This window comes from Lissotriton vulgaris, chromosome 11 (genome assembly GCF_964263255.1).
Source record: "Lissotriton vulgaris chromosome 11, aLisVul1.2, whole genome shotgun sequence".
NCBI classification, from domain to species: Eukaryota; Metazoa; Chordata; class Amphibia; order Caudata; family Salamandridae; genus Lissotriton; species Lissotriton vulgaris.
The window spans coordinates 776,563,293-776,579,287 of NC_141699.1; the positions used below are offsets into that span (position 1 = coordinate 776,563,293).

Below are 15,995 nucleotides of genomic sequence, written 5' to 3' on the forward strand. Positions count from 1 at the left end.
AACAAACAAGGAGGTGTCCGCTCAGTCAATCGCCGTCAGGACTCTAACCGCTGTGCATTAACACTACAATAAGTCACCAATGCAATGACCAATCCACCGCAGTACCCCCCCCCCCCCCCCCCCCCCCCCCACCATCTTCATTTCGCTCCTCTAATTTCCGCTATCCATTGCAGCCCTACGTGCAATCTGAACTCAGCATTTCCCCCTGCCTGTGGAGCGCCTCCCAACCCTCATTGCTGCAATCACCTCTATGGTACTGTATTGCTGGTACCCACTTGTGCCCCTGTTGTCTCTGCAGCTGGACACCCTCCCCCACCCTTCAGGTATGTGGTGTAGAGTCCCCAAAAGGTCTTCAGTCTGCACCATGGTGGAAGTAGTTCGCTGAAGTTCTCTGATTGTGTACAGCAGTAAAGGATGTCGCTTGTCCATTGCACCACTGTAGGCAGGGTACCCCAGAGTCAACATATTGCTACTCTATGCTAATCTGCGCGCAGCCTTCAGCAATTTTTTAGAGTAGCCCAGCAACGCCACTGCAGGGTCAGGATGGATCTACAACTCTGAAATAGAGCTTATCTCCCGGAATATGTTTTCCCAGTATTGAAAAACACCTGGGCAACCCCACGCTAAATGTAGAAAATCCGCCATCGGGAAACAACATCCATCACAGACTGCGTTCTCTGGAAGGCCATACCTGTGCAATCTTTCTGGCGTATAGTACACTCTGTTAATGTATTTAAAATGAATCAGTCTGTGTCTGCCATGCAGGGATATGCGCTTTGTGTTGGTGCAGCAATATGACCACATGTCATCAATTGTTATGTCCAAGTCGCGCTGCCAGGCCAGCCTGGCACTGGTGTACCAATTAGCTCTCTGGGACATTGCCAACTACTATATAGTGTAAACTAGTTTGCGGGGAGATTTAGTATCTGAAAGAGACACGTTCGTGATAGATTCCTTACCTTAGAATATCCCCAGGCGTCAGACTGGATCCGGAAAGTTTTGCGTAGCAGTACACTTGCGCGTCAGTAGGCGTCGTCTGCGGCTCCGCGTCAGTCGACGGCGTCGTGGGCGCCGTGATGACGTCGTCGGAGTACTTAGACGCCGCCTCCGCGTGCTGACGTCAGTTCTTCTTTTTTCCGCGCCACCTAGCGCAGATCTGGAAAGAGCAGTTCCCTAGTCACTTTTTGACTAAACTTTTGTGATCTTTTGATCCATTTCGAAGTCTTTACGACTCCGACAGTGCCGTTAGGGATGCCTGGATTCAAGCATTGCGACGAGTGCGACCGTACCATGTCGGTCACGGATCCCCACCGCCTGTGCCTGATGTGTTTGGGCGTCGACCATGACGACGAGGCCTGCTCCGTGTGAGGTCCCGGTCCCACGGGAGGTCGAGGGACAGGTCGCGGGGACGGAGCCGTCACAGCTCCGGGAGTCGGCGCCACTCCTCCGGGTCCAAGTTGTCAGGTAAGAAGCATAAGAAGTCGAAGAGACATCATCGCTCTTCCGACTCCCCCCGACGCTCGCGCGATGCGGCCGGGTGTTCGGTTGACACCGCACACGCGGCTCCTCGGGAGTCGCGGGCGCCGCGTTCGGCCCCATACTCCCCCGGTCCCTAGGCTGAACGCGATGCTAGAGGAGATCGAACGTTTCCTCATGGCCATGAGGTCCCTTTCTCCTTCGACGGGTTCCGCGGCGCCTTTGGGCCCAGTGAACCCGTCTGGGGGCCCTGCGACACCGCCGGTGCCCTCGGGCCCAGTGCCGCAGGGTACAGCGACCCCGGCGTCGTCGGCGCCTTCGGGCCCGGTGCCGCTGGACCCTCCTCGGGCGATGGACCGTCCCCGGTGGACCTTACGACCCCCCCGGGGTCGGTCCGTGTGGTGTCCCCTCCGGCGTCGTCCTCGGGCGGCGCTGGTCCCGATCCCTCCTCTCAAACGGTTCCGACGACGCCTATCGGCGCCGCTCTCGACGCCTTTCGGAGATTTTCATTTCTATGAACCGTCCTTATTCACTTATGACCCTGAATCTCAGGAGATGGGGGAAGAGGAGAATTTGGAGGGGTCTGAGGACCCTCTGACAAGGGAATGTCAGTCTAACATGGACTGGACAGGAGACCTTGGGGAGGCCAGTGGCCTGGACACCTCTCCAGACACTGGATTTGTCTCTCCTCCTACCGTGGCTTCGGAGGAGGGCGCTACATATAGTGTGGTGTTGATGAGGGCTGCTAAGGCCTTGGGCCTTGAGCTCCCCGTCGCGGCCGTGAGGACTAACCTCCTCACTGAGGTCCTTAAGCCGCAGTCATGCTCCATGGAGCCTCTGCTGCCGTTTAATGAGGCCTTGACGGACGTTCTTTTGGGCACTTGGCCACGCTACAGGTTCGCCTGTAGATAGGAACGTGGCCAGACGCCACCGCCCGGCCCCGGGCGACCCATGTTTCCTGTCCATCCACCCCACCCCCGAGAGTCTGGTTATCCAGGCCTCTAACTCCCAGACCGCCTTCCCGACGGCTCCCCCCGATCGGGAATCCAAGAGGTACGAGGCCTATGGCAAGAAAGTGTTCTCATCCCTTAGCTTGGGACTGCGGTCTTCCAACACCGCATGCCTCTTGGGCTGTTACGCCCACTCTCTGTGGGAAACAGTGGCGGAAGTGCTGCCAGAGTGTCAGTTGGAGGTACGGGCCAAACTCGGCCAAGCCCTAGTGGAGGGCCGGGACGCAGCGAAGTATTCAATCAGGTGCGGACTGGATACTACTGACTCGCTGGGCAGAGCGATGGCTACGACGGTGGCGATACGACGCCACGCCTGGCTGAGATCCGCCAACTTCTCGGCAGACGTCCTTAAATACACTCATGGACATGCCGTTTGATGACCGTCGCCTCTTTGGCGACAAGGCAGACCACGCTCTTGAGCGCTTTAAGGACTCCAGGGCTACGGCCAAGTCCTTGGGCCTCTCGGCCCCGTGCCAGCAAATGGGTGCCTTTCGCTCCTTTCGTGGCCAAGGAAGGGGCACCCCCACACGTGCTGCCAGCCACTCGCCGCAAACTGTCGTCCAGCGCGGCGGCGGCCGTGGAAACCGCCGTGGAGGCGGTCGGGGGAACAAGCGGAGCCAGTCCACACCTGCCCCCGCAGCATCCGCCTCTAAACCCTCCTAGTCCGTGCTTTTCGGCCCATGTGACGCCAGTGGGAGGCAGGGTTCGCCATCACCACTCTCACTGGCGCACAGTCACTTCGGACAGGTGGGTGCTGCAGATCGTCCGAAGGGGCTACTCCCTCCCCTTCGAGACGACTCCTCAAGCCATGCCACCGCAACACCACCACGTATCGGGGGATCACTTGCGGCTCCTGCAGGAGGAAGTTTCGGCCCTCTTGGCCAAGGGGGCCATCGAGCGCGTTCCTGGGCCAGAAGTAGGTCGTGGTTGCTACTCCCACTACTTCCTGGTACCCAAGAAAGGCAAAGGGGGCCTACGCCCTATCTTAGATCTGAGGAACGTCAATGGCTTCCTCCTGAAGGAGAAGTTCAAAATGCTGACACTGGCTCAGGTCTTGGCTGCCCTAGACCCAGGAGACTGGATGGTAGTGTTGGACTTGCAGGACGCATACTTCCACATCCCCGTCCTGCCGGCCCACCGGCGTTACCTGCGGTTCACGGTAGGCCTCGAGCACTTTCAGTTTACTGTGCTCCCCTTCGGCCTTACCAGCGCCCCACGGGTGTTCACAAAGGTGATGGCGGTGGTCGCAGCTCACCTGCGCAGGTTAGGGGTTTCAGTCTTCCCCTACCTAGACGACTGGTTGTTGAAGGCGGGCTCGCCCCAGGCTGTCATCCACCACCTCCAGACTACGGCGGATCTCCTACACCGGCTGGGATTTTCCATCAATGTGCCGAAGTCACACCTGTGCCACTCTCAGAAGCTCCTTTTCATCGGAGCGGTTCTCGACTCGGCGCAGTTTCGGGTTTACCCGCCCGAACAGCTGGTTCGGGATATACAGGCCCTGATTCCGATCTTCGGGCCGTTATCCCGGGTTTCGGTCAGGTTGACGCTGCGGCTTCTGGGGCTGATGGCCTCCTGCATCCTTCTGGTGCATCACGCACGGTGGCGGATGCGGGCTTTGCAGTGGGACTTGAAGTTTCAGTGGGCCCAGCACCGGGGCAACCTGTCCGACCATGTCCTGATCTCGGAGGGTACTGCGAGACAGCTGCAGTGGTGGCTCACGGACCGCGATTGGGTCAACGGCAGATCCCTCTCCCTTCCCCAACCGGAGCACGTGGTTGTGACGGACGCGTCCCTCCAGGGCTGGGGAGGCCACTTGGGAGAGGCGGAGATCAGAGGACTCTGGTGTCCGGCGGAGTCCCGGCTCCATATCAATCTGTTGGAGCTGCGGGCGATTCGTCTGGCACTGAAAGCATTCCTCCCGTCTGTCTGAGGGAGTGCAGTGCAGGTGTTCACGGACAACACCACCGCCATGTGGTACTGCAACAAACAGGGCGGGGTGGGGTCGTGGACCCTGTGCCAGGAGGCTCTGCGCCTCTGGCAATGGCTGGAACATCAGGGCGTGACTCTGGTGGTTCAACACCTGGCAGGTTCTCTGAACGCCAGGGCGGACGAACTCAGCCGTCGGTGCTCGATGGATCACGAATGGCGTCTGAACTCGGACGTGGCTCAAGGCCTCTTTCTGCGATGGGGAGAGCCTTGGTTAGATCTATTCGCCACCGAAAAGAGAACGCGCAATGTCATCAGTTCTGCGCGTTGGAATTTCCAAGGCGGCACTCGCTCTGAGACGCTTTTCGTCACGAGTGGAGCTGCGGTCTGTTGTACGCCTTTCCGCCTATACCTCTTCTGCCCAGAGTGCTGAAGAAGATCAAGCGCGACCGGGCACAAGTCATCCTTGTGACTCCGGACCTGGCACGAAGGTACTGGTATCCCGTGCTACTCAGTATGTCAGTCGATCCCCCGGTTCGTCTGCCTCTTCAGGGGGACCTTCTGTTGCAGCAGCAGGGGACGGTCATCCACCCGAACCTGTCCAGTCTCCACCTCCATGCATGGAGATTGAGCGGCGACAGTTGAGGCCATTTGACTTGCCTCCTGAAGTTTGCAGCATCATTCTGGCAGCCAGGCGTCCTCCACAAAGACGGTATACGCCTGCAGGTGGAACAGATTTGTGGCATGGTGCACAGCAAAGGCTGTGGATCCCCTCAGTGCCCCTCTCTCTGAGGTTCTTCTCTTCCTTCTTTCTCTTGCCCAGCAGGGCTCTGCTCTGGGCACTATCAAGGGCTATCTTTCGGCTCTTTCAGCCTTTCTGAGGCTGCCTGACCAACCTTCTTTGTTCAAGTCCCCTATCGTACATAGATTCCTGAAGGGCATCACTCATACTTTTCCTCCTGTTCCCTTTGTGATGCCTCAGTGGGACTTGAACCTGGTTCTCACATTTCTGATGTGCGCTCCCTTTGAGCCACTTCACAACTGTCCTCTTCGCCTTCTTTCTTTGAAGACTGCCTTCCTGGTAGCCATCACCTCTGCCAGGAGAGTGAGTGAGCTCCAGGCTCTTTCTTGTAAGCCTCCTTTCCTTTCAGTCCATCCGGACAAAGTTGTTTTGAGGACTAGGCCCTCCTTCTTGCCTAAGGTGGTCACGGCCTTCCACATTGGGCAGTCCATCACATTGCCCACCTTCTTTCCGCCTCCGCACCCCTCGAGAGAGGAGGAGAGGCTCCACCGTCTGGACCCAAAACGTGCGCTCTCGTTCTATCTGGATCGCACACGCCAGTTCCGGGTGGATGATCAACTCTTTGTTGGGTACGCGGGCGCTAAGAAAGGGAAAGCGGTGCACAAACGGACCATTTCTAGATGGATTATCATGTGCATCCAGGCGTGTTACTCCTTGGCTAGGAAGGAACCCCCTGTTGGGCTGAGGGCTCATTCCACTCGAGCCACGGCCACTACAACTGCCTTGGGCCGAGGTGTGCCCTTGCAGGACATTTGCCAGGCAGCTACGTGGGCCTCGTTGCACACGTTTGCGCGGCACTACTGCCTGGACAGTCAAGTCCAGAGGGACGGCTACTTCGGCCGTTCCGTTCTCCAGGACTTTCTGGTGTAAATATTGGTTCGCAGACCCACCACCACGGGGATGGTATTGCTGGGGTATCTATTCTAAGGTAAGGAATCTATCACTAACGTGTCTCTTTCAGATGCACAAATTACTACTTGTGTAACGATATATCTGTAAGAGACATTAGTTAGTGATAGATTCCTTACCGACCCACCCATCCTCCCTGTTCTGCGAACTGATATCTAGGGTTAAGGTCATCCCCTTTCAGGGCCCTAGTTTCTTGGCACCAGTGTCGGTTTTTGTCATGGCTCTGCACTTCTGGCGCGGAAAAGCTGTGGCTAAGAACTGACGTCAGCACGCGGAGGCGGCGTCTAAGTACTCCGACGACGTCATCACGACGCCAACAACGGACGCGGAGCCGCAGACGACGCCTACCGACGCGCAAGGGTACTGCTACGCAAAACTTTCCGGATCCAGTCTGACGCCTGGGGATATTCTAAGGTAAGGAATCTATCTCTAACTAATGTCTCTTACAGATATATCGTTACACAAGTAGTAACTTGTGCTTTAATGAGGTGCGATAGTTCTCGAACCTCAGGGGGCTCGTCCATTTCATCCCCAAGCTATTGTCGCAGTGCCCTATGCACTCTAAGGAACTGGAAACGCTGCAGCAAGGTGGGTGTCTCTATAGTGATCGTGACCGCTTCCCACTTTTTAGCTACGCCATCCGAAAAGAGGTCTGCCATCGTGAGAATGCCCAGTTCTCGGAGCGCTCGTACTACTCCTTCATCGCTCCAGGGGGCAGCCAGCCCGCCCAGTCTCTGAGCTTTTCCAGGGAGTATAACAGTGCCCCCGCTTGCTGTTGTAGTAAGCTGTGCCAGGCATGCCGCGTCGAGTTTAGGAAGTCCAGGATTCCAGTCCTGCGATCCATAGGCTCAAAAATAACGGCCGGGAGTGGCATAGGGCCAGCGAACAGCCTCTCAAGTCTGAGATATGGTATGTTGTCTGGACCTTGAATCCAACTGTGTGCTAGCGCCCCCTGTGCCGCCCTATAATACAGCTCCAGATCAGGAGCACCCAGTCCCCCCAGATGGTATGCCAATGTGAGAACCCGCCATTGAACACGAGCCTGCTTGCCCGCCCATGCCAGCGTCACCAATGATTTATTGAGTCTGGCGAAAAAGGAGCGCGGAAGCACTATCTGGATATTTGTGAACAAAAAAAGGAATCTTGGTAGTACTACCATCTTCATGATGGAGACCCTCCCAATTAGCGACAGCGGAAGCCCTATCCAAGTTTTGATGTTGTCCTCTAGTTTTGCTACGGCAGTCCCATAATTTTCTCTAAAAACAATTTACGAATCCGTGTGCAATCTGATGCCAAGGTACTTAACGGAATCGGCAGACCACTGTAGCGGGTACTCCATCTCAAAAGGCAATGTGGACCGGGTGAGCGGAAAGGCTATGGACTTAGACCAGTTTACCTTTAACCCAGAGTGTGCCCTAAAGTGTACCAGCTCCCGTAGGACCGGGGAGAGATTACTTTCGGGGTCCCTCACGAAGAGCAGAGTTCATCTGCGTACGTTGACACCACTTTGTCATAGGTGGAAATCTGACACCCCTGTGACCGTGGTATTCCCTGAGCACACACGCCAAGGGCTCTGCGATTAACGTATATAATGTCGGTGACAAAGAACAGCCCTGGCGTGTTCCCCTGGTAATGGGAATGGCGTCCGTGACCAGGTCCCCCAGCATTATGTGCGCAGAGGGGGTATAGTATAACACCTCAGTCATCTGTAGAAAGACAGGACCTAGTCCCATTCTGGTCAACACATGCCGCACAAAGGGCCACTCTACCGAGTCGAAAGCCTTCTCCATGACCAAGAAGACGGCAACAGCCTTGGTGTCTTGCCGAACATGTTTCATTGTGCTGATGACCTTGCGCAGATTATAAGTTAGGTTTCTATCGGGAACAACCCCTGCCTGTTCCGGGGCGATTAATTCCGGGGTCAAAAGGGCCAGTCGAGTAGCCAAGATTTTCGCGAACAGCTTAGTGTCCACGTTTAACAAGGATAGCGGACGGTAAGTTCCACAGTCCTCCGGGGGTTTACCTGGTTTGGGTATGGCCACTAAAATGGCTTCTCTCATTGATTGTGGCATCTGTCCCGTTACACACATCGTCAAACAACTCTGCGATGTGCGGGAGCAGAAGGTCTATATGAAGGTTTTATAAAAGTTAGCTGTGAGTCCATCCGTCCCTTGGGCGCTGTTCGCCTTTATTCCCGACAGTGCCTCAAGAATCTCGTCCTTTTCTATGGGGAGATATAGGAACTCTCTGTGCGTGTTAGATAGGAAGGGTAACTTAATGTGCTCCAGATAATCTAGTATTTCCCTCTCCATATCTGTCAGACGAGAAGCGTACAGACCAGAGTAATATTGTTTAAATCTATTAGCAATCTCCGCTTCCTCGGTGAGGAGGTCACCCTCCTCCGATCTAATCGTAGTAACAGAGGTCTTGCCCCTTCTGGCTTTCAACATATTAGCTAAAACGGATCCCGGCCTCTCACCTTCTCCATATGCGCATGCTGTGGCGTATTTCCCCAAATGTTGCGTTCGTGTCCACCGCGTCGTGGAACTCCTCTAACAGCGCCTTCATTACCTCTGTGGACTCTCCCATCCGTCCCGGAGATCTGACTAGCATCCAACTCGCCCAGTTTGTGCTCCAGCATCGACAGTCTGTCGGATGTCCCGAAGCACCCCTGAATGTTTAGACATGGCCACCCCCCTAATGTATACTTTAAAAGCCTCCCATACCGTCTGAAAACTATCCACAGACCCTATATTAATAGCAATAAAATGTTTCTATCGCTTCCGCTATCGATTTCTTAAAAAGGGGATCCAACAGAGAATAGGGGGGGAAACACCGTGTGAATGGAGGGATAGTCTTCTTCGGGGTGGACAGGACCAGTAGGATAGGAGAATGGTCTGTCTGCGTGCGCAGCAGGACCTGACAGGAGCGGATCTGAGACTTGAGGGGCGATGATACCAGCCAATAATCAATTTGTGTATGTAGATTATAATCAGAGTAGTGTGTGAAACCACCCTCCAAAGGGTGAAGTTCTCTCCATACATCAATGAGGTCTATGCTGATCATAGCCCTTTCTACAGCTCTGACTGCCGTCGCCGGCCTTCTCAGTGGGCCTCCTGATCTGTCTAACCTCGGATTCCTGACCAAGTTGAAATCACCGCCCCAAAGTGTTTGTGTTTTCCCGTGTCCGCTAATAGTATTAGACAGTGGGGTGAAGAACTCTGGGCAGTCGTAGTTGGGGCCGTAGACGTTCACCAGAAGCAAATCAAGTCCCCTATCTCGACAGCTGGAGATCACAAACCTGCCGACAGCAGTCGCAGCTTATAGTCTGACCTGGGGTTCACCCATGTCATTACTCCCCTTGCGTGAGTTGTAAAGCCTGCAGCGTTAACGTTTCCCACTAGGCCTCTGGATCGCAACATTGGGCTCTGCAGTGGGAGGTGAGTCTCCTGCAGGAAGGTAATATTGACATTATGTCTAGTGAGATAGTTCAGCACCTTGTGCAATTTGCGATGGTCGTTGAGACCCCTCACATTCCAAGATAGCGCTCTGAGGGAATCCACAGGTCTATGGCCCGTGGCCTCTCCAGTTGATACCATCCTGTCTGTTGTGTGTGACATGGCAGCCTGAGTACTGCAATTGACCTACGTACTGTGCGGTATACAACATTATGTCTGACCTTTCTAACCTCCCAACCAAAAACCTTGTCCCTACCCTACCCCACTCCCCCCACCAACTGCTTACCACCCACAACTCGGTCACGCAACATCCCTTATAGGGACTTCGCACACCACCCTCCTCCCACCCCCAACTTGGTTAACTGTAGCGGGGTGTTTCTTTTGCGGGCAGAGGTCGCTCTATACACAACTGCTAACTTAATGCCTGTTTTCCCCTGTCTCGACCTCCATGCACCAACTTCTAGCTTTACCTCCATCACCCCTACGCAATTCGTAGCAACACATATCAGTGTGGTACTCCCCAACCCAATGTCGTAGGCCTTATAGATTCGCACATCATAACGTGCAGTACCCATGGCCCATGCTAAGGCGTAATCAGGCCTCCTGATTACCCTCTGACTATAGTTTGCCTAAATACAGATCTGTAATAGTTGAGCTATTATTTTCCTGGCTCTTATGCGTAGTTGAGTTATTCAATTGCGATATTTTGGGATGTTTGAAATTCATAAAAGTCAAAAACAAGTTTCAAAAATTTCAGGATGGTTCAGTTTAAAAAAATGGCATTGTATTTAAATCATGACTTCTGTATTTTGAGCCTCTGGGTGGCCTCTCCCGCAGGCACTGAGGGCCAGAAGTGAGAGAATTGTGAGGAGAAGGACATATTTGAACATAACATGCAGGGGAAATAAGGTGATTGTATAGCTGGCCAACATTCAGTCCTGTGAGGACTTCCAGATATGATCTTTGTTCCTGATATCCTGTAGATTTTGGTTACCGAGGCAGTTGGGATTACTGTTCTTTAAGGGATTATAGGTAATCATTGGGCAGATGGGGTACAGCTGAAACTCTCATCCTATTGCAGTGGTATTGTTAAAGTTTGTACATGCTAGGGATTGAGGAGATATTGCATGCTTTGTTAAATCTTGTTTCCTTAAATTCTGGTGTGCCCAGCTGCATTGTTTCTACAGGGACATCCGAGACTTAACGTGCCATTGAAAATTTCAAGCTCTTTAGACACTCCGATATTGGACCCCACTGAGTTGGGGAGTGTGACTCGCTATGTGGGGTATCGTAGATTATATGGTTGTGATAAAGGTGACGTCAAACCCCAGTAGGTGATAGCAAATAACAGCTATCTATTTTATCTCAAAAGTGAAGAGAATGCGTTGATGCAGTCAAGGTAGTTAAATGTTTGATTTTTGTGATGCCATGTTAAAAATATTTTATAAAAATCTCGACATTTCAATGTATTTCCTCTGTTTTTTAGTTGCTGCCAAACAAGGGGAATCCGATCCAGAACGAAAAGAAACTCGTCAGAAAGTAGATGATGACAGAAAACATGAAATTGAAGCTGCTATTGTTCGAATAATGAAATCCAGAAAGAAAATGCAGCACAATGTTCTAGTAGCAGAGGTAATAATGGTCGTAGATGTTTCACTAGATGTGTTTGTATGTATTTGTTTTATAATTGAAACATATGGCCAGGTAATTTGAGAAAATGCGGCTTGGATAACAGGTTGAGTATATCTTTATCACTAGAATGATATTTCAACTCTTTTTTTGCAGATTACTCTATAAATCTCCTCCTCTCTCGAAGAGCAAATGAAATTAGCCAGAATTTTATGTTTCAAACATGTTTTCTTGTACATCACAACCTGTGCATTAACATGTCATTTAGTGTTAGATTCTGAATATTACAATTTGCTTACATCAAGATTTAAGTTTGTTTGGAGAATGGCCTATTACCACTCGGACTAAACCCACAATGCAACAGCACAAAGATTCCACCTTAGATAATTTTTGTCCTACCATTGGGTTCAGAGTTGAAGTTGTGTGCTTAGTCTTCAAATATGTGGAACGACCGGCAATACGTTTTTATGTGCTCCTGAACAGAAAATTGATGGACTGAATAACTTCAATGACAACTGTTGGATAATGCGTACTCTTCTTCCAGGTTGACTACTTGTGGGTGGGGTTTTTAAAATATCCCATTTCAAAATTGTCATTGATGTGAAATGAAGTTAATGCAATCCCAGTGGCATTGGATTTGTGATCTGTGCCTTCCTCGAGATCAAGACAAAAAAGGTGATTGCATTTCAAGCATAAACACACTGTCCATAACATGATTGATTAAAGGTGGAATTACTACACCGCTGTGGATTCAAAAGATCAAGAAAAAATTGTTTAGGAGGTTTATGGAGGGTATTGATGCTGATGTGGACTCTTGCAGTCTTACTGTGGTACCTAACCTGAAGGGTGTACAGCGATCCTTGGAAGACCAGAAGTCTGACCAAGAAATTGTATTGCAGTTCAAACAAAACTGCAGATGTACTGAGACTCTACCTCCATTTTCCAAACCAGCACAAAGTGGATTGCTTGGAGCGCGTGCCTTGAACAAAAGGAACCAAGCAGACACACCGTGAGTCTCAGCCCCAGTCACATGCGAGTATTCAAAAGTTTGCTTCCATACAGAGGTTCAGACCTGAAATACAAATTTGACACTGAAGGAAGATCAACTTCGGAAAGGCCGTTGCAGAAGGCTTGTCCTGAGCAGGTGCTGGTTCAGAACCGATAGAGCATTGATTTCTAAATTGCCATTGCCACCAAAATGAATCTGAGCATGCATTGCAGGATGTCACACTGCTCACATGAAGTTCTACTTAATTGGATTGTATTTGTCACCTTAAGTAGGATAGTTATGCCCAGACGAGGGTCCTTTGCTCACCATGCCACCGGAGTAGAGCTATCCTGGCTGATGAATGGTTACACCCCGAATCCAGTCCTAAGATGCTGTTTAAAGTCCATCGAAGGCCTGGCTGTTCGGGCTGGCCTGTTCCCATGGGGAGCAGGGTCAAAACTGATTTGCAAAATGTCATGGTCCAAGCTGGAATGGGGAGATGAGAAAAAAACAGATGAATTTAGGCCCAGATCTCTGTAGTGAGGTGAGTGTTTGAAATTTTTCAGCATTCCGTCCATCATTAGTTCTTTTTGCATTTGTCAGATCAACAACACCATCATTTTATGTTGTCACCCATTGCTACATATCTTTTGTGTTCCTCTCTGTTGTATAGCAATTCCTATTGGACGTAACATTTGATGGGACACATTTATTTGGCCACCTGGTGACAAAACGCTGGAGAAAATGAAAAAGGACTTCAATACTGCCTAGCTCATGGGTGCCATTCAGGAGCCTTGTTCATTCCAAAATCGCCAATGTGGAACAGGGGCTGTAAAACTGTTTTAACAATTTGTTCGATCCTTTCAAAGCAGAAGCTAGTCCTATACAATCAACCCTTTCAGATGGGAGGCTTGCAAAGACATGCTTCAGGCAGTTGCAGGACCTCTGGCCCTCATGGAACCTCTGGCCCTCATGGAACCTCTGGCCCTCATGAAGCTTGTTGTACATCCAAACGGTGATTGGTGCGTTCCCTGGTCATGTACAAGCTGGGGAAGGAAGGCTGAAAGATTACCCTTAGAAATTAAACTGTGCTTGTTCCACACGCAAAAGACTGTACTCTGTCTTCACCATCTCTGCCAAAAGCTTCTATCTTTATTCACTGCATCACAGAATTTTGTGATGTATACTTCTAACCACAGATTCCTCACCTATTAAATTCCCTCTCAGGAGCCAGTCAATCCATAAGCTTTTTCCTAGCAATTGCTCTTGCACGACAAAAGACATCATCAGATTCTGATGGTTTCATCCTGCCTTCAGTAGAGAGCACAAAGACGTATAGCAGTGCCACGCATTTTTGTTGACTTTATTTACTTTTTTACCACACTTTCCAACACAAATCCGGAGCTGCTTTTCCACACTTTAATGGTTTACAAAACTATATTATTTCCCCAGAACACCACATGCTAGGGCTGTCTCCTTGAAACTACAGGCTTCAAGCAGTGCCTTAATTGCAGGAAGTAGTAGTGTCTGTTGCTAGTGTCTGGGATCCAAGTCAAATTCAGATTCTTGCAGTATTTGTTTCCTGATCCATCCAATAGGAATCAGTAGGTGAAGCTTTAGTCGCCAATCAGAAGAAGTGGGCCAATGATGCTACAGGATTTGGGCCTTTTCCCTCTACATGCCACCGGACAGTTCCTTCTTCAAGTCCCAATCTTGATCCAAGTTACTTGATGAAGTTGTTGGGCATGATGGATTGTTACAGAATTGGTGCAAGAACTACCAACTTATTTTATCATATCAAAAGCTCTGATTCGGAGTTTGCAACCGCATAATAGGTTTTTCATGTATGTCATTTAATTTGGGTTTCTGTAAATTTAAATAACTCCTAAAATTAGATTGCAACTTGAAAGGTATATGTTGTAAGTCTCTCTTCCAAATACCTAATAGGTATGAGATGTATCCATGTTTATCAACTAAATTCTATTGCAAAACATTGAAAAGTTACTAACTTCCCAGTCAGTGTGTTAACCCATTTGCAAAAGGGAAGGGTCTCCTTAGGACGCTTTCCCCTTTGGGAATGTGAAAAGAAGGTTGTTGAGGTGTAGGCAATGGTCCAGGGAGCCACTGCCTGCTCTTAAACCATTTTTTGTTTTTGTTTTACTCAGCGCAGTTTCCTTTAAGAAAAAAGGTTAATTTAAAGGGAATCCAGAACCTGGTGGTTTGCTTTCCTTAGTAGACCACACCCCTATGATGGCCACCAATCCGAGTGAGTTGCAATTGAAATTAGCAGCCTATTTCATAACTATACATGAGGTATGTTGGATTACTACCCATTTCAAATCGAAATTTAGCAAATTGATAAATTAGTACTTATTTCTGATCATAATATTTTTTTACTGGTCACAAATTTAAAATAAACAAATCCAAACAGATTTATTCTGTTCTGAAGTAGTGAGGAGCACACGTTCCCTACTCCGGCGTAAAATTGTAAAAAATATATGGCACTGGGCTTTCAAATGCCAAATACATCTTCTAGCAGAGCACCTTGCATTCACAGACAAGGACTTTGCAGACTTGCTCAGCAGACGCAATCAAGAGAGACTCCGTCTTTTAAAGGGGTGAGGCACGTTAGCTAAATATGTTTGTTGCAGCTCAAACAAAAATGCCATCACTTCAGATCCAGGTTTTCACATCTCCAATTCCAGGTGAAAACTGTTTGGAGAAACTTTGATATTTACATGCACTTTGATTCCTCTCCTGTGGATTCCCTTCGTGGTAGGTGTTCTGCATCAAGTGCCAATTACCTTCATCATAGTTGCTATAACATTGGTTCCGCTAGTATAACATTCCTAGTTGCTCAAGTCCACTTGGCCACACTGGGCACACAGACTGTGCTCACATTTGTTGACATGCAAAGCGATCAAATCTTTCACCCCAGTTCATTCATTCAATTTAGCGATTTGGCTCTTCAAGTCTTATATTTGAGTGTCTAAACAACATCCAAGTGCATGACCATTCTTAAGCACAGCAATCCCACTAAAAGGGCTTACTGTATAAATAAATAGGAGCACTTTGTTCATTCCAGTGAATAAGCTTCTCTACAGCCTCTTACAGCAACACCATCTCATACAGTGTGATACATTTTCTCTTTAAAGGAAGCACGTCTTGTGTATACTTCTAATATGATGGAGTCTGTTAGTTATAGATTTCGTGCCTTAGAATTTCCCCATTGCGTCAGTCTGGATCCGGAGACTTTTCCCCTGCTTGTTGTTAGTTTGCGTCTGTCAGCTCCACGTCTATCTTTGGCATCGTGAACGTCTATCTTTGGCATCGTGAACGCAAGTATGATGTTGCAGCACCTACATAGACGCTGCCCATGCGTGCTGACGTCACTTCTTTCTTGGCACCAGCGTAAGTGCAGATCTTGAGAGGGTTACCCCTTAGCCTTTTTTGGCACATTTAAAAAAAACTTTTGTCAACTTATTTTTGCAGTCTTCGAACTCCTGGTGCTACTCGGCATGTCCTAACGTCATACCGGCTTAAAGCCTTGCGGCTCCTGTCATCGGACGATGTCTGTGACGGATCCACACCTCGTATGACTTTGGTTCTGGAACGCGACCATGCCCCAAAGTGCTCCTAGTGCCGGGCCATGAACTTGAAGGCTTTGCTGGAGCAGTCCCGTATAATTACTGTAATGCTGGCGCTCGGCTCCACGTCACTTCCTTTCTCGTTCGAGGGGAAGGTCTTGATCAGTCATGGAGCCCATACTCCTAAGTTACCGGGTAGACCTTCGG

The 15,995-nt window shown here is 50.0% G+C and overlaps 1 protein-coding gene across 1 annotated transcript in view; it reads left to right on the top strand.

Moving 5' to 3' along the window:
* Positions 1-15,995, top strand: part of CUL3 (cullin 3) — a 778,285-nt gene that overhangs the window by 693,304 nt on the left and 68,986 nt on the right. The window contains exon 15 of the mRNA XM_086943903.1: positions 11,071-11,216. Within this exon, the coding sequence (XP_086800029.1) occupies positions 11,071-11,216 (146 nt within the window). The remainder of the gene's footprint in view (positions 1-11,070; positions 11,217-15,995) is intronic.